Source organism: Podarcis tiliguerta, assembly GCF_965153285.1.
Source record: "Podarcis tiliguerta genome assembly, chromosome: 8".
NCBI lineage: Eukaryota > Metazoa > Chordata > Lepidosauria > Squamata > Lacertidae > Podarcis > Podarcis tiliguerta.
The window spans coordinates 20,009,145-20,035,995 of NC_139541.1; the positions used below are offsets into that span (position 1 = coordinate 20,009,145).

General features: G+C 42.4%; 1 protein-coding gene across 8 annotated transcripts in view; it reads right to left on the reverse strand.

Annotated features, from left to right (window-relative positions):
- The window catches only part of MORN1 (MORN repeat containing 1), a 121,510-nt gene extending 96,734 nt beyond the window's left edge, over positions 1 to 24,776 (reverse strand). For 5 of the 8 annotated variants that reach the window (XM_083453996.1, XM_083453997.1, XM_083453995.1 and 2 more), the window contains exons 1-6: positions 24,458 to 24,578; positions 21,801 to 21,872; positions 20,924 to 21,022; positions 17,574 to 17,684; positions 15,067 to 15,157; positions 14,307 to 14,394 (exon numbers count right to left, since the gene is read on the reverse strand). In XM_083453996.1, the coding sequence (XP_083310122.1) occupies positions 14,307 to 14,394; positions 15,067 to 15,157; positions 17,574 to 17,684; positions 20,924 to 21,022; positions 21,801 to 21,872; positions 24,458 to 24,515 (519 nt within the window). In that variant the 5' untranslated portion in view covers positions 24,516 to 24,578. Of the gene's footprint in view, positions 1 to 14,306; positions 14,395 to 15,066; positions 15,158 to 17,573; positions 17,685 to 20,923; positions 21,023 to 21,800; positions 21,873 to 24,457 lie in introns of all 8 variants that reach the window. The other 3 variants (XM_083453993.1, XM_083454000.1, XM_083453998.1) reach the window with 3 other exon arrangements.
- Positions 24,777 to 26,851: the final 2,075 nt, after the last annotated feature.

Below are 26,851 nucleotides of genomic sequence, written 5' to 3' on the forward strand. Positions count from 1 at the left end.
TTCATAGCTTCTCCCCATTAAATACCATTGTTTATTACCCCATCATTACTGAATATGGCAGGCAACTGAGTTACAGATACAAAGACACTTCCATTCCAGTGTAAGGCCATTTCCCATTGCTCATGGAGATGAAAAGACACAAAATAAAAGGCATGTATTGTAAATAGCTGGTTTGCAATTGAAGCAATGCTTCTCAATTTGACATGAATTAAGTTGTGAGCTGAAGTGGAAAACTCACTTCACTCTGCTAGAGATTAAGCCGGGGGTGGGACAGAGAATCTAACCACCAGAGAGCCTGGAGCAACTCAAGAGAGGTGTTAACAGATCACTAACGCCAAAGTACGCAACACATTTGCTCCAGAATAGTCTCCAAAAGCAAAGGGACTACTTCTCCAGAGCATATTTCAGTTCTGTGAAGCCAATCCAGATGGCCAGTTATGAACGCAGGGGAATACATTTGGACTAAACGCATGTGCGAATGTCAGCTGCGTCCTTCTCAAAGAAAAACACCTGTCTCTTGATGCACAGTTATCGGTCTGTCTGAATCCCTGGTCACCAATTCCCTGAGTGAATAACTCAGTCTTACAGTGGCCCTTCATCCAGAAGGAAAGATTTCAGTAGCTTTGTGGGTTGGAAGTGGAAAAGAGAGAAGCTATCTACTCCAAATAGAAGCTGTCTACTCAGTTCAGGGGTGGGAGGGCTGAACAAAATGATCTCAGTGGGCTCCTACTCCAAATTGTGCCCTCACCACTGCTACAGTGACTCATTTGTGTCTCCCTTTGGACCTAGTCCACACCATCACTCATAAATTTGTACTGTTCTTCTCATTGTTTGCTCTCCCAGGGGCAGCAACATGATGGTCAAGAGGTTCTGGGGACTGGAAGTCAGGTCCCTCCTGAGGAATGGGCCTCGGCAGGTGCCCAATGATATCAATCCCTGGCTCCTTTGCTGAGAAAGAGGCAGCAGGGAGTGTGCAAGGGGCTTGGGTCCAGCATAGCCAAAGAACCATCTCCTTGTGATTCATCCTGTCCATTAAGGTCAGCAGGGAAGGTCCTCTTGCATGCCCAACCCCACCTGAGATACATTTGGTGAGAACACGTGAAAGGGCTTTCTTGATTGTGGAGGCCTGAATTCCCTGCCCCAGGAGATGTGCCTGGTCTCCTTTCTGATGGTATTCTGCCACTGTGTAAAGGTGTTCTGAGTTCAGCAGGCATTTGACCAGGTTGTTGTACTGTTGTTGTTGTTTTTACTCTTTACTATTTCTGACACCCCCCCCCCCTCCTGGAGTGCTTTTGATCTGCCATTCTCCCTCTTTTAATTTATTTTTCTTTCAGGTTTTAGATTTCTATTTTGTAAGCTGCCTTGGGTGGTTCTGCTGTTGGGACCAGAAAGATAGGATATACACATATTTTATATAGATATACAATATTCAAAGCAGTTGCTGGAAGACTGCAATGTAAGATTTCAGAAGTATCGAGGAGGCATGTGTCAGGATTGCAACCCACAGCATGCCCTGAACTTGGGCTACAAAAGGCAAATTCCAGAGATGGAAGGGCTGCAATTCCATAGCAGAGCACCTATTTTGCATGTAGAAGGTTCATGTTATATCCAGATAAACATTTATTGTTGGCATTTGGGAATGTTCCCTAATTACTTTAGTTCAGTTTCACTTTATTTTCCATTGCCTGCAGTTGGTAGTTCAGTTCAGGAGAAGCCTACAATTGGCTCTAATATTCTCAGCCCCATTGGGTAGCCTGGTTGTTGAATTATTGCAATCCCAAATTCAATCCCAGCAAACGAAACAGGTAGGAGGCAATGAAAAAGATATCTACTTGTGCCCTGCCTTGGTCTGGTCCCAGAGCCACAGGTGAGGGGAAACTAAAAGCTCAGGACAGGAGGCTGCCAAAACCTTGGAGGAATAAGAGAGCAGCAAGGGCAATCCTGTATTTGTGAGTTTTTATATTTATATTTGTTTATATTTATATTTTTGTATGTGATCCTTGAATGAAGGGCAGTATAGAAATTTAATAAATGAAAAGAAATGAAATGAAGGGTCCTAAAGAGAATCTGAGCTGAAGCACAGTGAGGTAGTCCAAAGGTAGGCTTCAATAGCTGGGTCAGGAAGCAAAGCTGTGATGAAGCACAGCAGAGAATGCAAAGGTAGGCAAGGTGTTTTCCCCAAGAGCAAGGTATTAGCAGGCATCAGTTGCAGAGGGGCTGGTCAATGTGATGCTGTTGTGCAGAGGGTGGTTGGATGATGAGGAATGGTAGAAGCTCGAATTGGGAGAGTCTAACCTATAGGAAGGTCCTAGTGGGTTGGGGAATGAGAACTTGGGACCGCTAGAGCAATGTGACACAGAGGAGGTCCCAGTGGACTAGGAGGTAGAAAGCTGTATTCTGAGGAAGGGCCTACTTTGAAATTGGGAAGCCTAAGTGCTACATCACCAGCTGTGAAGGTGACTATGGCGCCTCCCCCTGCCACCTTTGTCCTCACAACAATCCTTGGCTAGGCCAATCAAGGAATGCACTTAGGTCTCTGCAGTGTAAATCTACAGTAGTACTCTGTTACATCAGCAGAAGACTTGGAGGCTGATCAGGATCTGATATATTGGAGAGAGTAGGGGGAAAGGGCCACTTCTGGGATTTGATCATGTTACGCTGGCTGTTAAGTTTGCTTTTCTTAATGCTACTCTCTTAATTTTAGATTCTTTAAATCTCAAATTTATGTTTGATTTTAATTATGTTGTTTTATTTGATATTTTTTTTGTTTAGAATCTATGGATTGTAAGCCACTTGGGGCTTTGATTTTGAAAAAGGGGCATACAAGTTGAGATTTCATCATCATCAAACACTCTTGCTAGTTTTAAAAACATCTTCCCTTAAGGACAATATCCACAGTAAATTCTAAAAGTCCTGGAGCACATTTTTGTCGCTGCTAAAAAACGGCAAATAGTATCCCCTCTTGTAACTTTTTGGGTGATTATACAGATTGCTCTCTTCTGGAGTACAACTTAAGTTTAGCTTCATTAATGTTTTAAAATGTATATATTGGGTATTGCTCTCTTTCAGAAGAGCGTCGGGAGAGAAGGTAGGGGCAGGCAGTGTAGGGCTTCTTGAGTTTATAAATAAGGAAAAGGTGTTTTGAAATTAGTAGCAAGAAAAACATGTATTTAACTTTAAGGAAGCAATTTTAACTTAATTGATAGTATTTCTGTTTCTAACTGAGCAGCTATTATGCCTCTTATTGCAATTAATTTTGGTTACTTCAGTCTCATTGTGCATGCCTCTGACAGCATATCATTTCCCTAAGCTTCTGTTTGATTGATCCAGAGCCCAAACAACCACATTATCTGGCGTCAACTCATTGCTCTGCCTTTATTTTTAAAATATTTTTGTAGTGGTCTCACACAACAGTCTAAAACACATACGAGAGATCCATCTTGGAAGTTGAACTGGAAAGTACCTAAATGGGAGAGTAATTGTGTGATGATGCAGACAAGAGAGAGACTTTGATCTGCCAGTAGATTCTGGATTATTTGCACAGCCTCCAAACAGTTCAAGAGCAGGGGGGTGAAGCATATTTACTATTCCATCATGATGCCACTTTATGTAACTGATCATGTGATTAAAGTGGCAAATTCTCTTATAACCCCATCACAATATGTGGAGGATATCTGCATTTGTATTGGAACTTTAAAAACATATTTTTATATGTGGAATCATTTTTAACATGTTTGCATTGTTTCCAAATGTATGAAATTGTTTTTTTTATAAAGGAGCCACTTTCATTTTTTATTTGTTTATGCATTTTTCAGTTATAATCAGTTATATTTATTCCTGTTACTTACATTTTTTCCTATCCCACCTTGCATGGACTTCCCAACTTATCTTTCCTTGACATCCTAACCCAAACACTTTGGTTTGCTGCAAATCCTTAACTTTCCACTCTTTCCCTCCTCTTTCTTTCACTCTTTGTTGCTTGCTGCTGTTCATACGTAAGTTTATATTTTTACCACTTCTTTTTATATACTCTTCTACTTGTTCCCACTCGCTTATCACTGTTTTTCTATTTGTATTTCTTGTTTTGGCCGTCATGATGGCTAATTCTACATATTCAATTAGTTTAAGCAACCACAGGTCTTTTGTCGGGACTTTTCCTCTCCTTCCACATTTTAGCATATAAGTACCCTTGTTGCTGCTGTTGCGTAAAGGAAGAGGTTTTTTACTCTATCTGGAATTTCCTATCCTATTATAGGTAACAGGAATGCTTCTGGCTCCTTGGGAAAGGAACATTTAATCATTTTCTTTAGTTCTTCATAAATCATTCCCCATAATTTTTTGGTGAGTTCGCACTGCCACCACAAATGAATTAACGAGCCCTCCTTGTCGAAACATTTCCAGCCTAAGTTGGATGCTCTTTTATACGTTTTAACCAGTAAAGGAGCTGCTTTTAAAACTTGCTTTATGGCTATAAACCTTTTGTAATTGTCAATTGTATATCTTACAATGCCACCTCTCTCACCACATTTGGACGACCAGCCTCCTCTACAACCAAATGTGGAAGATCTCACACCATTATCCTACCTCGGGAAATGAATCTGCTGGATTATCTCACCTCATCCCAGAGGTTAAGAGCATAATAAGAGCCTGCTGGATCAGGCCAATCTAGTCCAGCATCTTGTTCTCATAGCGGTCAGCAAGATGCCTGTGAGAAGCCTACAAGCAGGGTTCAAGCCCAAGGGTCTTCTCCTCTCCTGTGCTTTCCAGCAACTTGAATTCAAAAGCATTACTGCCTCCATTACTGGCCATAATGACCAATAGCCTTCGATACCCTTTCCTCCAGAAAAGTCTCAGGAATCTTCAATCAGCCCTGTATCGGGAAGTTTTTGATGTCTGATGTGCTACAAATTTTTTAATTTGTGCTGTAAGCCATGCAGAGTGGTTGGGGAAACCCAGCCAGATGGGCAGGGTATAAATAATAAAATTTATTATTATTATTATTATTATTATTATCATCATCATCATCAAATTATCAATATGCAAAGCAGGTACTGCACCGCTGAAGAATGACCCCTCCCGATAAGGATGAATAAAGAGTATGCTTTACATATTGCCCAGGTGCCCTCATTCTGATGTATCACCACATCCTTCAAAGTCCTTAGAATTGCAGAAGGCAGGGGCCATCACACCAGATCAGCCACCATTTCCCTTCCTTGAAAACACCAGACCAGGTTTGCAACTGGGAGAAACAGGGGACAACACAGGCGGCAGAGCCCTGTGGCAAGAAGAGGCATGGTGTGCCTAGTTTCAGAATCCATCCCTTTAACTCTGCCTCACAGGGCTCTCACATATTTCTTAGTATGATGGAATCTTGAGCTTCACAGAGAATGACAAAGAAAAAAGAAGGTTGGGAATTGGCTAATACACAGACAAATACAGGCCCTGCAGCAAAACTGGGACAGTGTGGAATACTTCCCCCCATCAGTTTTCTTCCTACCTACTCCCCCCACCCCACTCAAGCCGGGTGCCTGGGAGGACTGCCAGCCATTGAAGCTGGCACCCACCACCAGTCATCATGCCATGGACATGCTTACTGGGCTGTTTCAAGGCTTTCCCCTCCATTTGGGGTATTGGGGGTGTGTGAAGCATGTTTGAAGAATGCACTTGTGCCCAATCCCAGTTACACTTTCCAGGCTTCTAGAGTGAAGTCGTGGAAGTTAAACCAATTTGATACTAGTTCAAGTTTATTTTTCACTCTTTTTGCTTATTCTAGATTAAGCTGTACTACAAATGATGACAAACTGAATAAAGAAATTGCTGAAAAAACATTGTTTCAGCAGGACTATTTCCTTCTCATCCTTTATCTAGGAACTGTGAGGAAGCTGAACATATTGTTAAATGCAGACTAATAGATGTTGATCTACAAGGACTTTGTCCTTCCCTTCCCCATTCACTCTGTCTTAATTCTAACCCTTGCTTAAACCAGTTATCTGGTTTAAGGAAGCTTTTTTTCCCTTTTCTTTGGCATGCTTTAATGCCTTACCCTCAAAACTTTTTAGATGGATATAATAAAGCTTCTGTAAGCAGCAGATATTGACCTTTGAATAACAAAGAGGTGGAGTCAGTTTTTCATGTTCTTTTTCAATGTAGACTGAAGCACAGAACTACAGAACTCTGATATACCACATTGTGCAGTCTTTCACTAGTCAATCTTCACAGTCTCGGTCAATAATTTCATTGGAGGGCTCTAACTTTTAAAATCACATGACAAACTCGATTCCTAAATGTAATGATTTCACTTAACTCATCATCGCTTTTTATCTGAGCTCATATATTTTAATATTCTGTAACGTTTTTATTTTATTTGTGGTCAGAAAATAAATAATATCTGGATATGGAAGCAATTCAAGCAGGCCAATTCACACCATGCCTGTTTTTCTTCCCCAGCTGACACCCCGCTGGGCTTTTGGAGGCCACGGTTCTTGTTGGACTGGTTTTCCCTTTGCTTTCCACTTTAATTTCCAGACTTATAAATGTCTGCATAGTAAGTCACCCAAGTGTACAGAAATCACTACCTTATTTTTTGGTGCCCCAGTTCTACTTCCAAAATGATAGGCACTCGACAACCTGAGTTTTATTAACTGCCTATCCCAAAAACGATTTCGAAAAGAAGAGTGTTTTATATACAGGTATTCAATTGCTGTGTACGAAAACAAACATACAACACTGTCTTATTAGACCATAGGTTGACCTGGCTCTTCACTGCCTAATTTAACTGGCAATGCATCCCCAGCATCTTTTCCAAATTTGCTCTCTGAGACCCTTTAAGACTAGGACTGCCAGGGAATGAATGTGAGATTTCCTACATGCAAATAACATGCTCTTCCATGGAGCTATGGCCCTTCCCCTAATAATTGTTCTAATGACATCCTAATACACACACACACACACACACACAAACACACTGTTGACACCATGCAAATCTCTGGCTTCAGCCGAGTTTCCAGTTAGCAGATGCTTTGCTGCAGCCTTTCCCTGTTGCTGCCTCTTTGTGTGTTTTGGCTGCATTTAGTTTGTCTTCTTTCCCGGAGGAAGGCCTGCTGCTTGATACACCTGTTAAACAACACGGAACAGGTGGCTAACCTTATGGGCTTCTCCCACCTGCAAGGAAGGAGCTTTTCATAAAGATTAAGGAGAAAAAGTCTTGCTATCTGCTCTGCTGAAGAAACAGCCACAACAAACAGGAGAGGGCTGAAGATGAATCGATCAATAGCTGATTTGAGAAGGAAGCATTAGCACCTTTTGAATTACGCTAGCAGCACACTGGAAGCTGCTTTGCACTGCACTGGGTTGGGTAGCTCAGCGCTGCTGACTCTGACAGGCAGTGGCCCCTCAGGGTCCTAGGAAAAAAGCACTGCTTTCTGAAATCTTTTCAAAGAAGACTGAAGAGAGAACATTCTGCAGGAAAACAACTGCAGCACAAGAGCTTATTCTGCCCTTTCTCCCCAACTCCCAAATAGTGGTTCCCAATGAAAACAAGTTGTAGAGCTACTATTTAAGACTTCGAAAGCAGCCTTCCAACAAGCCAGACTAGTCACCTATTTAGCCCACAGCTATCTATGCTGACAGACCGAAGTCTTTCCCAAAGCTGCTATCAAATAGCATTTTTCTGGGGACTGAACCTAGGATTTGTATTAGGCAGAACTTCCAGCACATCAAAAGTCTGCCTCAAATTTGGAGGTGGCAGGGAAAGGGAGAACAAGGCCACCACCCCTACTTTTGTGTTTTTCTGAGGTGGAACAAATTTTCAGCAGCAGGGGCTCACCAGCACTTCCCTGGCTCCTTACTATTCCTGGCTAGAAGATATCGCTGCCTGCTGAAAGTGTTTGTTTCATCAAGCATATTTAGTGAATTTGTTTCATCATTGGTCAGTCATATGTTCTGTACTTAATGATTTTATAAACCTATGGTGTTTTAACTATTTCATTGTAAGCTGCCATTATATTTTTCTTATGGGTTGCCTACTTACAAATAAAGAAGTATCAGCTATATACAGAACTTCAGTGTTTTGGAAATCTATAAACATACTACCTGTCCATAGCTTCTCCAACAGAGGAACAACAACAAAAGTCAACAATTGTTGCTAAGCTCTCCCCACTCTGTAACCCTGAGGACCAGAAGCATGCAGGGGTTATTTTAAAATAAAAGTTTCTCAGGAAGCCTATTTTCTGCACCAGATTCCAAGCTGTTAAGCACAGAAAGATGCTAGATCAACCTCACGCACTTTGTTCTTCAGTTTTTCCAGCAAACTGATAATGTCCAAATGAGAAGCATTTTATGCATCAGCTTCTCTCAATTATCCTGAACGATTATTGCTGTTGGCAGACTTAGGAAGCTTTAGATCACATATATACACAGTTGTAGAATACGTAAATAGGATGACTAACAGATCTAGGAACATTCAATCCCCTGAATCTTTAATAACATAAATAAATGCAAACAAGAGCTAATTTTAACTGAGTAATGTCCTGCCGTTTCAAACAAAACTGGAAAATGTGCCGTAGCTATTATTTTTTTCCAAATACAACTCTAAAAGAAGCCATCACACTTTCTAATGTATATAAAGTGCTCATTTCTACAGGGCTGGAATGAAGAAGATAGCCCTATATTACTCATTACCTATATCCAGTGCTCCCCCCCCCCCCCGCCCAGTACTCACCATGAAGTTGTTGCAGTAAGTGCCACACTTTTTAACAACAACAAAAGAGGTGCCGGTACTGCATAACCTTGAGTACCCCCTGGAAAAAAGCACTGCCTATATGCATGTTATGCATGGCATTCTACCAGAGACTGCCAGAACCCCAGACTTCCTGGGGGGGTCTGGCCTGCAAAGGAAGAAATAGAAGAAACTAGATTTCTAGTATATGACAGGCCCCTGACTACCCACCATGTCTCCTGGATGGAATTCCAAATATCAGTTTTTGGTAGCCCTTTCGTGCATCACGCTTGGAAATATCTAAGTTCAGCCAGAGTAGGAAGATGCTTACAGGTCAGATTCCTTATCCATCAAGGAACCATCTTCCCCTACCTCTTGTAGGAAAATTTCACAGGTGGGTGGGGCCACCCGCTTGTCAATCACCTGATATGACTGGGCCTTCAAAGCACCTTGCATGACTTGCAAAGGGATGGTGCTTTGAAGTGTTACTGATGGGCAGGGACTTCAAGTCTGTTACATCTCTACAAGCTCCACACATGTCACAAATCACATGTCACATAGGGGCAGGACAGGTTGGTATAGTTGGGGGGGGGGGGAGCATCCCAAGCCAAACTGGGACCCCTGCCAGACCAAAATTGGCTGATGGGATAGAGGGTCCCCACTCCTACTCTAGGTCCACATTGTCTATTCTGGCTGGCAGCAACTATTCCTTGGAATACTTCACTTTTTAAAGGTAAAGGTAAAGGTACCCCTGCCCATACGGGCCAGTCGTGTCCGACTCTAGGGTTGTGCGCTCATCTCACTTAAGAGGCTGGGAGCCAGCGTTGTCCGGAGACACTTCCGGGTCACGTGGCCAGTGTGACGAAGCTGCTCTGGCGAGCCAGCACCAGCGCAGCACACGGAAACGCCGTTTACCTTCCCGCTATACAGCGGTACCTATTTATCTACTTGCACTTAGGGGTGCTTTCGAACTGCTAGGTGGGCAGGAGCTGGGACCGAAAGACGGGAGCTCACCCCGCCGTGGGGATTTGAACCGCCGACCATACGATCGGCAAGTCCTAGGCACTGAGGTTTTACCCACAGCGCCACCCGCGTCCCGCTTCACTTTTACCCACAGCGCCACCCGTGTCCCACTTCGCTTTTTAAACACCTACTAAAAATATTTTTCTAGAGGCAAGCCTATCAGGGCATATAATTTTATTATGTATATCTGTTGGTTTTATCTGTATTTTGATATTTTATAATGTATACTGTTTTTAAAGTCTGTTTAATTAATATTTTCATGCTAATTCATAAAAACCTCTTAGAGATATTATTATTATTATTAAGCAGTACATATATTTTGCTTAAAAAATAATATAATCCAAGCACTGGTTAACTATGGGGTAGTTTCAGCTAAGGGGAGGCAAATTCTGAGAAAGAGAGAGAGAGAGAGACAGAGAGGGAAAGGGAGAGTGATTCCCAACGTTCGTCCTACTCACAGTAGATCAATTGAAATTAATAGGCATGACTTAGGTCCACTAATTCCCATGGGTCGACTGTTGGATAGAACCCCAAGCCTCCAGTGTGTCCTCTCTTGACAGCAATCTACTTTTTTTAAAACTAAAAAAGTCCCAAAAGTCTTATCCTCCCCTAAAGTGGAATGTTATCCGAGCCTTTTCTGATCCTGCCTGCTATGCAGGGAAGCAAAGATTTGCACACAGCCAGCCAAGACCAAGTTCTGAGTCTCACAGGCTTCCACAAAGCTGGCTGTTTCTTTGTTCCACCCAGAAGTGCTGGTTATTTGGTCCCCGCAATGGCCTCAATTCTGGCTGGACCTTGATTCCCTTTCCCCTCTCTCTTCCAGCAACTCCTGGGCTAGCTAAGCCTAGAGCCACAACTTTGTAGCGTGGCCAGGGAAAACCTTAGAGGGAATAAGTTCCATTTTAAAAAAGCAAATGTTAGAGAGCCATCAAGTGGTAGAAAACAAGTACAGAACCAGCTGCATGCAATTTTGCAAAGCAATGAGACACTAAAGACCTTCCTGCTTTATCACCAATTAACACGATTTCAAAAACAGTATTTTGGTTAACGATATTTCACGACTATCAAACCTCTAATACACAAAGAGTAGTATACACACAATATTCTTAAGGCAACATATATTTAACAGATTTTTTTCTATTCTGCTTTTCTTTGTGAATTCAAGGTGGCTAACAATTTCAAGTTTGATCAAAATATCTGGAGTACAAATGACAAAATGTAGAATCATCCTCTATAAACAAGAGGAGTAGAGTGGGCCACTTGTTCATCACCAAAAAAGAGGACATATTTATGTGTACACTTGCAACTTTAGAAATAATTACCATAAATTAAACAGAACCACAATGCATCTCAGCCATAGTGGGGAAGACTATGACCAGGTGATCTGTGTGCCTGTGGTCTGCTGTCCAAGTGCTGCGAATTGTTGATGGTAAAGTTCAAGACCCTTCAAAGAGGGCTGCCCTCTGATAACCTTTCAGATGCAAGGACTGTCCTCTATAAAGTAGGACACATGGCCACCCTAGGAATTGCCTTTCCTTCTGTGCAGATGATAATAATAATAATTTATTTATTTATACCCCGCCCATCTGGCTGGGTTTCCCCAGCCACTCTGGGCGGCTTCCAACAAAATATTAAAATACAGTGGTCTGTTAAACATTAAAAGCTTCCCTAAACAGGGCTGCCTTCAGATGTCTTCTAAAAGTCTGGTAGTTGCTCTTCTCTTCGACATCTGGTGGGAGGGCGTTCCACAGGGCAGGTGCCACTACCGAGAAGGCCCTCTGCCTGGTTCCCTGTAACTTGGTTTCTCACAGTGAGGGAACCGCCAGAAGGCCCTCGGTGCTGGACCTCAGTGTCCAGGCAGAATGATGGGGGTGGAGACACTCCTTCAGATATACTGGACTGAGGCCGTTTAGGGCTTTAAAGGTCAGCAAACACTTTGAATTGTGCTTGGAAACATACTGGGAGCCAATTGCTGCTCTCTCTGCTGATGGTTCTTCCTCTTCAAAATGGATTTGGACAGGACAGCCCTTCAAATACCATTTGTTTTCAAAAGGCATTTGTGTTGTATTATGTAAAGCTGAGAGAGGGTTTGATAGCTCCTAACTTAAAACTATGTTATTACTAGCAGCCTTGTACCTGGCGTTGCTTGGGAATTCTAAGAACCCCTCCACACACACACACACCCTAGAAAACCAGTGCTTTTTAAAAAATCAGTGGCTAAAATCTGTGCAGTTTTGAAAGGTTCTGTTTGCCATTCTTGATTCAAAATGGCATCCATTGATTAAGTCTTGATTAAGAAACATTACACACTGCATTATGAGGGGAAGAAGATCTTTTTCTAATCTAATTAAGACAATGGGATTGACACTGAGGATTATAAAGTACCCCACTATCAACATGCTAGCTCAAAAATTAGAATCTGGAAAGATAATAATATGTTTAGATATAAAGATGTTATGCAGGACAATATTTTAACATTTGTTGTCATGAGGAAAAGTAATAATAATGCATCCCCTCCTTTGATTTGAACACTTTCAAGTTAGAGCAGTGATAACAGGTATCAAAACTGTTCTAAGCTCATCTCACCAGGCTACATTTCTCCAGTTATAATAAATAAAATAAAAAATACCGTATTTTTTGCTCTATAACACGCACCAGACCATAACATGCACATAGTTTTTAGAGGAGGAAAACAAGAAAAAAAATATTCTAAACGAAATAGTGGATATATGATTTTTGTGGTTCATGCTGTGGCCACAGACATGTGATCTGACAGTGAGTTTGGAGTAGCCCAATGCAAAAATCCTGAGGATCCATGTGGATCCATGCTTTGTAACCACGGAGGAGGGAAGGAAGGGGAACCATGGATCCTCTGCTCACGACTGCAGCAGATCCCCCCCGCCACCTGCAGGCATTCGCTCCATAACACGCACAGACATTTCCCCTTGCTTTCTAGGAGGAAAAAAGTGAGTGTTATGGTGCAAAAAATACGGTAATTAGTCAGAGTTCTGTTGCCAATGTGAAAGAAAAGAAGGCAGCTTCCCTCATATTTGTAGGCAATATCCAAAAGCCAAAATGGAAAATGATCAGTAAAATTATGAAGAAGATAATGGGATATGTTACTCTTTTCAGTGTTCTTATTTATGATATTATTTAGATGGGTTTGTTAGAGGTGAATATAGAGGGTTGGCTGCTTATATGATAATGCAGCCTGAATTGTATATGCAAAAATGTAAACAGAAGTCACAAACACTACCTTTGATAAAGGACTGGCCTGATAAATTATGGGATTGTGCTTTGATGACAAAATTAACATATTAAGATTGAAGCTTGTTGTTAACTAAAACAAACAAGCAAACAAACAAGATTTAAAGAGAACAAAAAAACAAATTTATGACTCTTTGAAATAGAGGACTGTCCTCCATAAAATAGGACAAATGTTACCTTTCTTTTTAGAAAAGTATTGAAATGGTTAGGGTATTTGCAATCTGTTGCAGTAGTCAGAGAAAGGGGTCACCCATGAAGCATGAATGCCCTCAAATGCCTTCCATAGAGCTCACAGAGTTCCCTTCCTTCTGCTCAAATTAGGCTTGAAAGAACCATTCTATTGTAGCCAGTAATATAGATTGTGGCAAGTTCTTAGTATGTGGCAAGCTGCCTCTTCTGCAAACCAGCTGAGCAAGAAAAATGTGGATTTCAGAAGATTTTAAACTGTCCAACTACCATTAAGATTCTATCTGCTTAGCTACAAATACACTAGGCTAGCTTCATGTGAGACAATCTCTGAGCACATCTTAACAGACAGACAATCAGCAGGTGCCCATTTTTTAATTTCCGACATTATTATGCATGAATGGCCTTTCTGCATGCTCTGAGCAATGCAACAGGACAAGCCATGTGTTGTAATGGATACCAGACATTCAGAAAAGTGAGGTGAGGCGGGGGGGGGGGTATCTTAAAAAGAAAGAGGAAAAAGACCTAGGAAACTGCTAAGGCCAGCAATCCCACCAAAATATGCAATAAAGAGATTTATACAATATGTAAGCCTGCCAAAGGGCAGCAAGATCACACTGGTGTTCCAAACAGGCAATATTTAGATCTAGAAAACTATGAAAATACAATTCAAATTTTAAAATAAATTATCCGGGCTGAAACTTTTCGAGAACAAAATCAGTTAGGTTATTTAAAAAAGACATCCACTGATTAAAGAAGTATGCAGTCTGAAGCCTGCAGCACTGACTGGATGAGAAGATGTGGTAGAATGCTCAGATGCTGAGGGAATTTAAGAGAACTGCAGTCCAACTTCTGTGAGGGAAGAAAAAGCTAGAAGTCTGGCTGGTGGTAAAAACCTGCACAAGAACAGGCTGAGGACAGGGATGAGGTTCAAGAATGTAGGGAAGCTTTGGAACAGGGAGCAATAGGTAAGGAGGCTCAGTGCTACTTTTTTGTAAGAAGTCTCACAGTACAGATGCCCCTATAAGCCATACAAAGGGCCCTGTAGGCCGCCTAATGAAACCAGAAGGCAGGAAAGATCTCATTATTGTATGGATTCTCATGACGCTCTTACCTCGTATACAGTTCCATTGGCACAGTGAAGCATTCCGTGACCTTGTCTCTGGTCCAGGATCCAGTCTCCTTCAAATTCATCCCCATTTCTAAAACAAATAAGAAGGTGAAAATTCTCAGGTTGCTTGTACAACCATCGAGAATTCAAGAAATAAATACTTACTCCAAGATGACCAAGAGAGAAAAAGTAGCTGGCTCAGAAATGCTGCTGGGTAAGTTTGAAATTTATTTATTTCATCTACTAAAAGTATCCATAGCAGCATGCAACATAATAATGATGGAAGGCACTCTACACCACTGAGGCAACTTGAGCCTCAGGCGACAATAATGAATTCAGAGTACCTCCACGCTATTTTAATTACAGGTGCTTATAACTTAATGTTTGTTTCACTGTTTTTTTATAGTTGTAAACTGCTAAGAAGCCTATTTCTGGCATTAAATGGTATATAAAATAAAATGTTGATTGGGCACTCCCACTGCTATTTTTCTTAATGGTGCACCATAACCACTTACGCAAAATTGACATCAAAAATGGTTTTGTTTATGCTTCTGCATCCTCCTTGGGCTGTCTGCCAACTGGTACTATTGTTGCCTACTCTGCTTGACTTTGCTTCAGGTATGAATGAATCCCTGACACAGTCCATGATATGATTTGTTGGTGCTGCTTTTTGAATTGACACTCGGTAGTTTCAAGCTAAACCTGAAAACAACATCCAATTAAGAAGAACAGAATAAGGAGGTGGGGGGGGGGGGGGACTTACTTGAAGATCATTTTCCCTCCTCCATGTTTTTTGTTGCTATGGAAGCTTCCCTGATATATTTGTCCATCCTTGTCAGTCAGTAACCCGTGGCCTGAAAAGAGGAGGAAAATGGTAGCAAAAAAAATGGAAGAAGACTTCCATCTACCAACCAAGAGCAAACCCAGAAATGTGCTTCCTAATCTCAATGTTTCTTTGTCATGTCCAAAGCAGAGCCCTCACCTCTTCCTGTTCCACCCCAAGACCAAATACATAAGCTCATGACTTGGGGATAGAGCTTCTAGCCATAATAATGTTTCTTCCTCCACCATTGGGATGATATGCCTCTGAATACCAGTTGCTGGGAATCACAGGTGGAGAGAACTGTCGTACTCAGTTCTGGTTTCTGGGCTTTACTTTGGAGCACCTGGTTGGCCACTGTAAGAAAAGGATGCTGAACTAAATGGACTACTGGTCTGGTCCAGAAGAGGTCTTCTTATGTTCCTATTGCATATCTGAACATGGTGAGTGGGGGGATATTTTCAAGTTCCACACCTGATTGTGCAAGTAAATGTGGAGGATAGGAAACACAAGTCCCTGGGGCATCCTGTCCTCTACAAGGCATTGCACAATGTCCAAAGTGACTCCTAACTTCACTCAAATGCACTTCCAATCAGTCCCTTGAATCAAAAGGTGTTTCTGTGCAAACAGAAAGCACTTCTATTCATGCAAACCCACCCTGTCCAGATTTTCACCAAAGCCATCCAATGCATTGCAGTCCTGCAAAGGGTGCTACTGAAAGCTGCAGAACCCTCCAGAACAGTACGGGATGTGACATGAGAGATATAGCCAAAAATCTGAGTGGGGTGGTGGTGGTGCTTGCATAAGCGGAAGTACTTTGAACTAATGCAAAAGCACAATAGAATATAAACCAGTGCTTCTGATTAAACTGGAGCCTTTAAATCCCAAGACTCTAGGCTGGCACAATATATTTTTGGGCCTGAGGCAGGGAATTCAAATGCTACCCCTTACAGCCCACCAGTTAACATGAATTCACACGGGGCAAAAATTCATTAGGAAATGTCTATGTGCAAGAGCAGCTCTTATCCTTTCAGCGGGAATTACATCAGAAAATGTACTGGTGCATTTGATCTAACACAGGGATGGGGGACCTTTGACCCTCCAGATGCTTTTGGGCTCCACCTCCTGCTGGCCCCACCCGGCATGGTCCATAGTCTGGGATGATAGGAGCTACAGTCCAGCAACACCTGGAAGACCACAAGTTACCTATCCTTGGCCCTGTGTCAACTTTTTAAAATCACATGTAAATAAACTCACACTTGGAGTTGGATGTGTGTGTGCTGCTAAGCCCTGCCCTCTCTGGCATGTCACTCTGCAGACCTTTTACAAGTGTAAGGGCAAACGTGTGAAGCAGAGAGTCTCCTCTTTTTACCGAGGCTCCCCACACAATTCACAACCTTTCAGACCTCTGCCCTCAAATTTGCAGAGGACCGGAATATCAATGAGCTGGAGCAGGTGGGATCTGGAAGTACCACTGCTCTCCTTCACTTAGGACATATATCTTACCTATTCCTTATAAGTGATGGTGGTATCATTTTAGAAACAGTAAGGACTCAGCTACATTAGTAAAGAAACAGCAGTTTGAATGTGCTATAAACATGCAACACCAGATGGTGCCAGAGAGCAGGAGTTTTTAAAACACCATTTTCCATAGGGATTTTTTTCTTTTGTTATAATGATCTGATTTCTGACTTATTTATAGAGTCCCGTTGTCCCTCCCCCCCCCCCCCTGTGTTTAGATCCACGCTAAGTTATTTTCTCCAAACTAAAATGGAATATCAGTACACTATAGTTACTGTGCAGGAAGGACATACCTCAGTGGTTCAGCACCTGTATTGCATGCAGAAGGTCCTAGGTTCAATCCCTGCATCTCCAGGTAAGGCTCAGAAACAACCATGTCCAGAGAGCTGCTCCCAGTGTGGACAATACTGAACTAGTCAGACAGCAGCAGCTTCCTGTCTTAAGGGAAGGGTGCTGGCTGCATATTAGAACGTTTGTTTTGCATGGGAAAGTTCCCAGGTTCAATTATTGGCATCTCCAGGTAGGGCTGAGAGAGACTCCTGTGGAGAGCCACCGCCAGTCAATGTAGACCATGTGTGGGGAGACTTTGGGTCTCCAGATGTGGCTGAACTACAATGTCCATCATACCTGGCCACTAATCATGCTAGTTGGGGTTGATGGGAGCTGTAAGTTCAACAATATCTGGAGGGCCAAATGTTCCCCACGCCTAGTATACACAGTACTGAGTTAAGATGGGTCAGTGGTATGATTCTGTATAAGGCAGCTCTCTATGTACTTGCATACAAATAAAAAGAACACTTGGGTGGAGATAAAGAAATCTGCTTATCTCCCACTATGCTATTTTTAATGATGTTCTAAATATGCAACCTGGTGTGTGTAAGAGGGGAACTTTCCTAGCTCCATGGCCTCAACTCTGTCTTTCAGCTTACCTTCTCGCATTCCATAGGAGAACTCCCCTTCATATTTTCCACCATCTGCATAGCGAATGACTCCATGCCCGTGCAGCTCTCCAAAGAGGAACTGGCCAGAATAAGTATTCCCTTGAATCAAATATATGATAAAGTAAAACACAGGGAGGAAATTGCTCTGGCAAATGTGACTTAATAATCCTTGGTGTTCCAATAAAGATTTTGACCGTTCTGTTCTTGATACAAGACATTACAAGTGAATAATTACCAACCGCTTTTTATTACCAGGGCAGCTTAATCAAGAACAAAGGAAGTCTTCATTGGGTCTTTATCTTACAAACTAATGGAATCGTAATCCGTATTCCTTTAGGTCTTTAACACCAAGGTATCTTAAAATGACATTAGTGCCATATTAAAAAAAAAGAAAATAAAAGATTCGTAGTATGTTCTTTATGGTTAAGGGATGGGTAAGAAGTACTTTAATTTCATAGTCAACTTAACAGCTTTTTGATGGCAGACAGTCATTCAAACCATTCATTAAAGAGAGCCGGAATGAAGTAGCACTATGAATGCAATTAGTGCCATGGTCCTAAGTCCCCTTGGACTAAGTGAGACTTACTTCAGAGTAAACCTGCTCAGGCCTTGCATGCTTGAGCCAGCGCATACCTTACCAGCTTTCTATAAACAAAAGCATTTCAAAATAAGAATAAATGAAATTTGAAACTGAAACTGAAATTGATAAAGGGTGGTTGAATAAGCAGGATTTGCATTGCATCTTCGAAACTATGGATGTTGGAAGAAGCAGCAGCCACCTGCAGTTTTCCATGCAGTTACATGTTTACACACAGGCAGCACATTAATTTCTACACAGAAGCACCTGCCTCCATGAATTTTGCAATATGTGAAGCATGTGAAATAAGCAGGCTGCAATGAAGAAAGAATGATCCCACCACCCCTGTATTTATACCTATACACAGGCATAAGAGGATGTTTAGATTGCAGGCAATAAGCTTTGGTGACAAGGAGGAATGAAGTAACCTGAAGCCTAATTCAATAAAAGAGTCCACTGGCAAGAGATTCTTATGAGACCATATTAAAACAAACAAAATCTTAGAAAAGGGCTGTAGCTCAGGGGTAGAGCATCTTCCTTCCATGGAGAAGGTCCCAGGTTCAATCCCTGGCACCTCAAGTTAATAGGATTTCAGAGAGGAGGAGATGTGAAAGACAAAATACGTAGATTAAAAAAGCAACGGAACAAAAATTTCTGAAAAAAGCCACCCAACAAGATGAATGATAATAAAAGATGAATAAAAAAGATGAATGTTATCCAGCCGCCCTGGAAGGTGGATGTTACAATTATGTAGCTGGGAGTGAGTGGATGGAAGTAGTTTTATACCCAGCAGGACAATTGCCTGCACTGGTTTAAAATAGGGCCCCTCTCAGGAGAGAGATGGGAGAGGAATATTAGATGGTCTAGTGGGTGCTGCATCATGAGTCCATTAGTGCTTCAGAGATGGGAAGAGTAGGGCACATTTGTATGCTTGGCAGTAACCTTTTGTATGTGAGTTACAATAGTGAAGAGTATGAGCAGTTGCTTGATAGATATAATGTATAATATACGCTGCCTTGCAATGCTCTCTGACTTTATTTATGTTGCTATTAGGCATATGGAGATTGTCTATGTATGTTTTTTGTTTTGTTTTTTATATAAATCATTTGACATGGTTTTTATTGCACTTATTTGTGTATACATAAATATTTATATATTCTTATCTACTGTAAACTGCTTCAGATAGTAAAAAGACTACAAATGGAAATAATAAACAAACAAGCAAACAAAGAAATGATGAGCAGCAAAAACAGGCCATAAATCATAGAAGTGAGCCGCCTAGCTTTCTTAAGCAGGTAAGCAGAAGAGCTTATTTATTACATTTATATCCCAGCCTTTTCTCCAAGGAGTACATGGTTCACCCCTCAGTTAACCCCTATAACGACCCTGTGAGGTAGGTAAAGAGGCTGTGACTGGTCCATGATCATCCAGTTAGATTCATGACTGAGTGGGGATTTGAACCATGATCTTCCAAGTCCTAGTCCAACACTCTAACCAGTACACCACACTGGTTTCCTGGAGTACTTCTGCAATGGGGCAGCTATATAAATTAAGTAGGTAAATTAAAAATGGGGAAAGCAAAATGTCGCTTAGAGAAGAATCTGAAATATTTTCCTTGAAACTTGAATTTGTTTTATTCTGGATTGTTTTATTTGAGGTTTTGTAAACTGCTTTGAGATTTTTGCTTTAAAATATAAAGTGGTATAGAAATAAAATGAACAAAAACAGAGTTCATTGATTAGAAATGAATGCTAGACATTACAGTGGTACCTTAGGTTACATACGCTTCAGGTTAAAGACTCCGCTAACCCAGAAATATTGCTTCAGGTTAAGAACTTTGCTTCAGGATGAGAACAGAAATCGGGCTCCGGCGGTGCGGCAGCAGCAGGAGGCCCCATTAGCTAAAGTGGTGCTTAAGGTTAAGAACAGTTTCAGGTTAAGTACAGACCTCCGGAACGAATTAAGTACTTAACCTAGGTACCACTGTACAGTAATACCTCTGCGAATGTCTGCCTTGTCTAGCGTCCATTCCAGCAAACGTCTGCGGCAAACCTGGAAGGACCGGAACGGATTACTTCTGAGTTTGCCACTTGCGCGTGCGCAGGAGCACTAAATCGTGCTTCGTGCATGCGCAGAAGTACAAACCGCTACGCACGTGTGCATGGATGCAGCACTTTGCCCTGTGTCCTTTTGGCTAGCAGCCGGGGCTCCAAAACGGCTCCCAGCCACAAAACGAGGTACGACTGTATGTTGTGGCGACCATAACCCATGTTTAAGGTGACATTTGGCAATTAGCTTATATATCTGAGTTTCTAACACTGATACCATGGTACAATCTAGATTAAAAACCCAAAGCCTGAGCAAAGAGGAATGTCTTAGACTGGCACCTAAGAGCTGACAATGTTAGCATCAAGCGTGCTTTCCTGGGAAAAGCATAATTGTCCCATACTCTCGCCCCCTCATTGTTTTGGACTTGATGGCAATCCTCTTTTCCTAGCCTCCTGGGTTGTTAGTTTTCTAAGCCCTCACTTAAGCCACTCCCCATTTACCTAAGGCCTTCTTCTGCTTACCTTGTCCTTTGCTCTCTAGGACCTGGGGAGTTTAGCCAGAGGCCATTAGGATGAAAGCATCTCAGTCAATGACAAAGCATCAATGTTTAAGAACAGAACTGTTTCGCCAATTGGAGTCAAAGGCTCTTCTGACTGATACAAAATCCCTGAATGTATTACAATGTACAGAGAACGTACCACAAAAAACCCACCTGTAGATGCCCAGTATCTGAGTCCGTTGCCCTTAATTTCCCCATCTACGAACTCGCCTTCATAATAACTTCCGTCTTTAAACAGCAATTTCCCGTGACCTGGAAAAATTTAAAAAACCTGAAAGGTCTCAGCAACAACCAGAAATTGCCTGTTTTAAGAAATTCAGTGGATTGGAGACAGGGGGAAATAGGTAAGATAATCAAATTAGACAAGGAGACGGGCAGTACAATACTGCACATATCTAATCATTTTTTTAAAAATGGATAGGGATGGAGCTGATTATTTGGAGAGCAAGCAAGGGAGAGCCAGCCAGAGCAGCAACTTTTAAAAGCAGCAACTTTGAACAACTTTACTATCAATCTCCTGATACCCTATGACAGGAGAAGTAATTCTTAAGCTTTAACTCTCTTTCAACTATTTAACCCTTGTTGCTGGGCTGCAGCTCGGTACAACGTGGCAAGGGGGAGATCGCCGTTCAGCTGCAGTGCCACTGGCAGGTGGCGCAGTGGTGGTGAGTGCCCCACTGGTGGTGGTGTGACAGAGCAGGGGGCACTTCCTTTTTTGCCTCAAGTGGCAAAATGGGTTGTACCGCCCCTGATCTCAGGATTCCAGGACTTACAGCTGTCAGTTTTGAGGAAAGGCAGACAAAGACCCACAGGCCAGGTGGGGCTCGCTAGCTCGGGGAGGAGCTTGCTACCTGGAGTAGGTGACGGTCACATGCCTCATCAAGTGTCCTGGCCAGGACACACTGAACGGGAGCACTCCAAGCCACAACATTTTGTTGCAGGTCCCACTTTGTGCTACTTAATAACACCTCTTCCAAGCTAGAATGATACTAGCCTCATAATGGCAGAGGACAAAGTTTGTTTCCCTTACCGTGTTTTCTCCCTTGCTTCCACTCTCCTTCATACTGGAAGAAAGAATTAGGGTAAACATAAACTCCATAACCTGAAAGGAAGAAATGCAGAAGTATAAGATGTCCAAAAACAGCAGATACAATTGAAATGAGGATCTTAAATACTTAAAATAAAAACAAAGCAACCCACTTTCAATATATACAATAATAAAAATTGTCATAAGTTTCCTCTATGCATTGAAGAAAAATTCATACAGTTTTGAGACTCATTTAAAGATTATTTGCTGTTCTTTGCCCTTAGCAACTGGCATTCAAACACTGATCCTACACATGGAGAGTCTAGTTAAGATGCCATGGCTAATAATCATAGACATGATTTCCTCTAATTCTTTTTTAAAAGTAACTAAGTGACCATTTGTGACAGCAAAGGCTGTAAGTTAGCTACAGGAGCGGATAAGAAAATTATTTTTGCCAATCCTGAACCTGCTCAATGGATGTAGTTTTTTAAAAGGCTCTTTGTCTTAGAAGAAAATAAAGAAGGGTTTGTTATACAAAATGTTTCAGGTTCAATCCCCAGGTTCAATCAGGTTCAATCCAGCTAACAGAATTTCAGGAGACAGGTAATGAGAAAGGCCTTTCTCTGCCTGAGATGCCAGAGAGCAGCTGCCAGTAAGAGTAGATCGTATTGAGCTAGATCAAGGTGACTATTTCAGGCTGAAGGTCACTTGGTCACCCCTCTGGGGGCTGCATGGCAAGAAGTGCAATTCTCAAGGCTGCTTTCCAAAATACGTTCCCAGCAGCTGTTCTACAGTATTTTAAAACTTTTGCAACTTGCACACATTTAATATGTGCAGTCAGCTTTACACGTTTGAATATATATATATATATTAAAAAGAGGGTGGGCATCCAGGAAAAAAGACTTTGGCAATCCCACCCACCATTGAACCCAATATATTTTGACTATATGTGATTTTTGCTTCACATACTACCCCCTGAATCTAGATTCAGGTAGGTAGCTGTGTTGGTCTGACGCAGTCGAAATAAATACCGGTAAATAAAATGTTCAGTAGCACCTTAGAGACCAACTAAGTATGTTCTGGGTATAAGCTTTCGTGTGCATGGTATCTGAAGAAGTGTGCATGCACACGAAAGCTTATACCCAGAACATACTTAGCTGGTCTCTAAGGTGCCGCTGAACAATATTTTTATTTATCCCCTGAATGTAACTCTCAAGTACGGTGAAATCATCTTCATTACTATTTAATTCAGTAAAATATATTATTTTAAATGGGGAAATGTAGGGCCAGCTTAAAGGGCCACAAAAAAATCTTCTGGCATCAAAGTTTCACAGCAGGGAACCTAGTCTAAGCTGTGTTTGACTGACTTTGGTGCAAGATTTCCATCATTTACACTCTAGTCGCTGCCCACTGCACATCACTGTCCACAGCTCCATGGAAGCTGGGGCTCTTAGTTGTTTTACTGATGTATAGTTTTGAGATGTTTATTTCAGTTACGCAACTAAAAATGTATAACTGTTATTCTCATAGGCAGTAGTATAGTTTGGTTTTGAATGTGTAATCTGTACTGCATTTCATTAGTTGATTCCTCTTTTGATACCATTTGTAAATTACTTAGGGTTTCCTGTTGAAATATGAAGCAGTACAAAAACTTAAGTAAATAAATAAAATTGGCCGGGTTGTTCTCCCTCTAACTATGAGGCCCATAGTTTCCAAGCTGACTGCCAAGGCCAGATCATACTGACCCCCTAGTTCAAGGCCAAGTGCATCAGCTGGAGCAGAGTGCTGTTTGGGGCAGGGAGGAACAGAAACAAGCTCCGTATAGTTTCTCTTTATCTGGCCTTATAAACAAAAAAATAAACAACAACAACTTTATGAGAAAATGTAATTATTACATTTACAGTGGTACCTCGGGTTACATACGCTTCAGGTTACAGACTCCGCTAACGCAGAAATAGTACCTCGGGTTAAGAACTTTGCTTCAGGATGAGAACAGAAATCGTGCTCCGTGCTCTTTAGCTCCATTAGCTAAAGTGGTGCTTCAGGTTAAGAACGGACCTCAGGAACGAATTAAGTACTTAACCCGAGGTACCACTGTACATTACCAAGGGGCTCAAGGTGGCATATATCAACCTCTCTCTCCACAACAACCCTGTGAGGTAGGCTTAGGCTGAGGGACTGACTCACTCACTCACTCACTCAAGGCTACCCAGTGAACTTCCTAGCAGCTGAGTAGGGATTGGAACCCTGCTCTCCCATGTCCTAATCTGTGTGCACGCGTGTGTTTGTGTGTAAAAGTAGCAAGTAATAATAATATAATAATAATATAAAAATATAATAATAATTTATTATTTATACCCCGCCCATCTGGCTGAGTTTCCCCAGCCACTCTGGGCGGCTTCCAATCAAGTGTTAAAAACAGTAAAGCATTAAATATTAAAAACTTCCCTAAATGTGGGTGATAACTTTCCCTATGTGGCTCTTGTCACCTGATAGACTGCTTCTGTCCATGGAGGTTCGATTTAGTAGTCACAGCTCATGACTGTTCCAAAAAAACAGGCAATGCGCGCCCCCACCCAAAAAATATTTCTTCTCATTTAAATCCATCACGTTAACAGTCCTCCTGGGGCAAGCTATCTATTCCTCCCGCCGCCGCTCACCGTCCCGACGCAGCTCTTTCACCTCCCCACAGTAAGATCCAGGCCTGGAGGCCGCCATGTTTCCATCTCCCTCGAGGACGCTACACCTTAGTAACAGATCCCTATCTCTGATTGGCTGTCCGGTTGTTAGGGGGAGGGGGATTCCTCTTCCTGGCCGGGCGGGGAGTGCGCGTTTGCTCGATGCGCGCGCGCTAAAGTGTAACGCGGGGTGGAGTTCGTGTTCGCTGCTCAACCTGAATCTCCTGCTTGAGCTCAGTGCGAGGCTTTGGGTGCCGCACGTGCTTACCTGAAGGAAAGTCCCATTGGATGCAATAGCGGGGGACTTGTTTCCGAGCACCGGATAGGCCTGTAAAATGCATTTCCTGCGCAAAATAGTCCCGTCCATCTTTATGGCCATTCCGGTTTTAACCTGCAACGCTGCAAACAATTATGCTGCAATTCTGTTGTTGTTGTTTAGTCGTGTCCGACTCTTCGTGACCCCATGGACCAGAGCATGCCAGGCCCTCCTGTCTTCCACTGCCTCCCGCAGTTTGGTCAAACTCATGCTGGGAGCTTCGAGAACACTGTCCAACCATCTCGTCCGCTGTCGTCCCCTTCTCCTTGTGCCCTCCATCTTTCCCAGCATCAGGGTCTTTTCCAGGGAGTCTTCTCTTCTCATGAGGTGGCCGGAGTATTGGAGCCTCAGCTTCAGGATCTGTCCTTCCAGTGAGCACTCAGGGCTGATTTCCTTCAGAATGGAGAGGTTTGATCTTGCAGTCCACGGGACTCTCAAGAGTCTCCTCCAGCACCATAATTAAAAAGCATCAATTTTTCGGCGATCAGCCTTCAGCCTTCTTTATGCTGCAATTCTAACCCTGGCAAAATCTTAAAGGAGTTCCAGACTTGATGACTAGCAGGTTTATTATGGTGGAAACTTAGTTAACTCGGGTCCCTAAGGCCTGCAATCGTATGCACGTTTTCGGAGATCAAGTCTTGTTGAATTTAATGAGGCTTATTAGTAAACATGTTTTGGATCACATCTTTAACAGGGTAGGGAGGTGACCCACTTGGTGTTGGTTGCAACTTAGCCACTTAATATTGTGTGATATCTAAATAACACCACCACCACCCTCAGGTCAGAGTGTGATGTTGCAATGTGGATCAACATCTAATGATTATTACTTCTAAGAACAAAAAAAAATCAATCTCATTCAGGACATGGCCCCCTTGTAGGTCTCGACCCAGCTATAGAAGGTTGGTGTTGCAAGGTATTTTGGGGTTGATCAACGTGTAATCATTACCACACCGACAGGTTGCACCGCCTGTCTTAACACCGTGTTTTACAAACAAGGAGTTATGAGAGGTCTCTACCCCGAGGGAATTATGATGATGATCAAGCTTGTCATCACAACAACCCCGTGAGCAGTTTTTCAAGCCATACTAAATATATGAAGTGGAGAAGAAGAGCAGAGCCACTGGTTCACTTCAACAACTGTGTTTACACTGACCTTCAGGGCTACATTGAGTACGGAGTTGAGGTTTGTGCCTGTTAGCACTAGTAACAGATTGGTTATTTGTCGAGTCGGGGTTGTGTAGCACCATGCATGGTACAATTATATAGCTGAGAATTAGTAGTATATAGTTTTTTATATCATCCCTCCCCACAGAGTGACAGCTTGCTCTGATGCAGAGCTGGACCCCTCCCAGGTGAGAGAGAGGAAAGGAGCAACTGGGTGGCCTGATGGGTATGAGGACATAAAGCCATTAGTGTTTCAGAAATGGGGAGAGTTACAGTGGTGCTGTGGGTTAAACCACAGAGCCTAGGGCTTGCCGATCAGAAGGTAGGCGGTTTGAATCCCCATGATAGGGTGAGCTCCCGTTGCTTGGTCCCTGCTCCTGCCAACCTAGCAGTTCGAAAGCACATCAAAGTGCAAGTAGTTAAATAGGTACCGCTCTGGCGGAAAGGTAAACGGCGTTTCCGTGCGCTTCTGGTTCGCCAGAAGCGGCTTAGTCATGCTGGCCACATGACCTGGAAGCTTTGCGCCAGCTCCCTCGGCCAATAAAGTGAGATGAGCGCCGCAACACGAGTCGTCCGTGACTGGACCTAATAGTCAGGGGTCCCTTTACCTTTATGGAAGACAGAAGTGCCTGGCGTGCTCTGGTCCATGGTGTCACGAAGAGTCGGACATGACTAAACAACTAAACAACAACAACAAAGGTAGCCATATTGGTCTGCTGTAGTCGAAACAAAATTTAAAAAATCCTTCCAGTAGCACCTTAGAGATCAAGTAAGTTTGTTATTGGTATGAGCTTTCGTGTGCATGCACACTTCTTCAGATACCAGAAAGTATCTGAAGTATCTGGAAATGACTGGAAAAGGGGATGGAACAGTTGGGGCAAAATGGGGCAGAACAG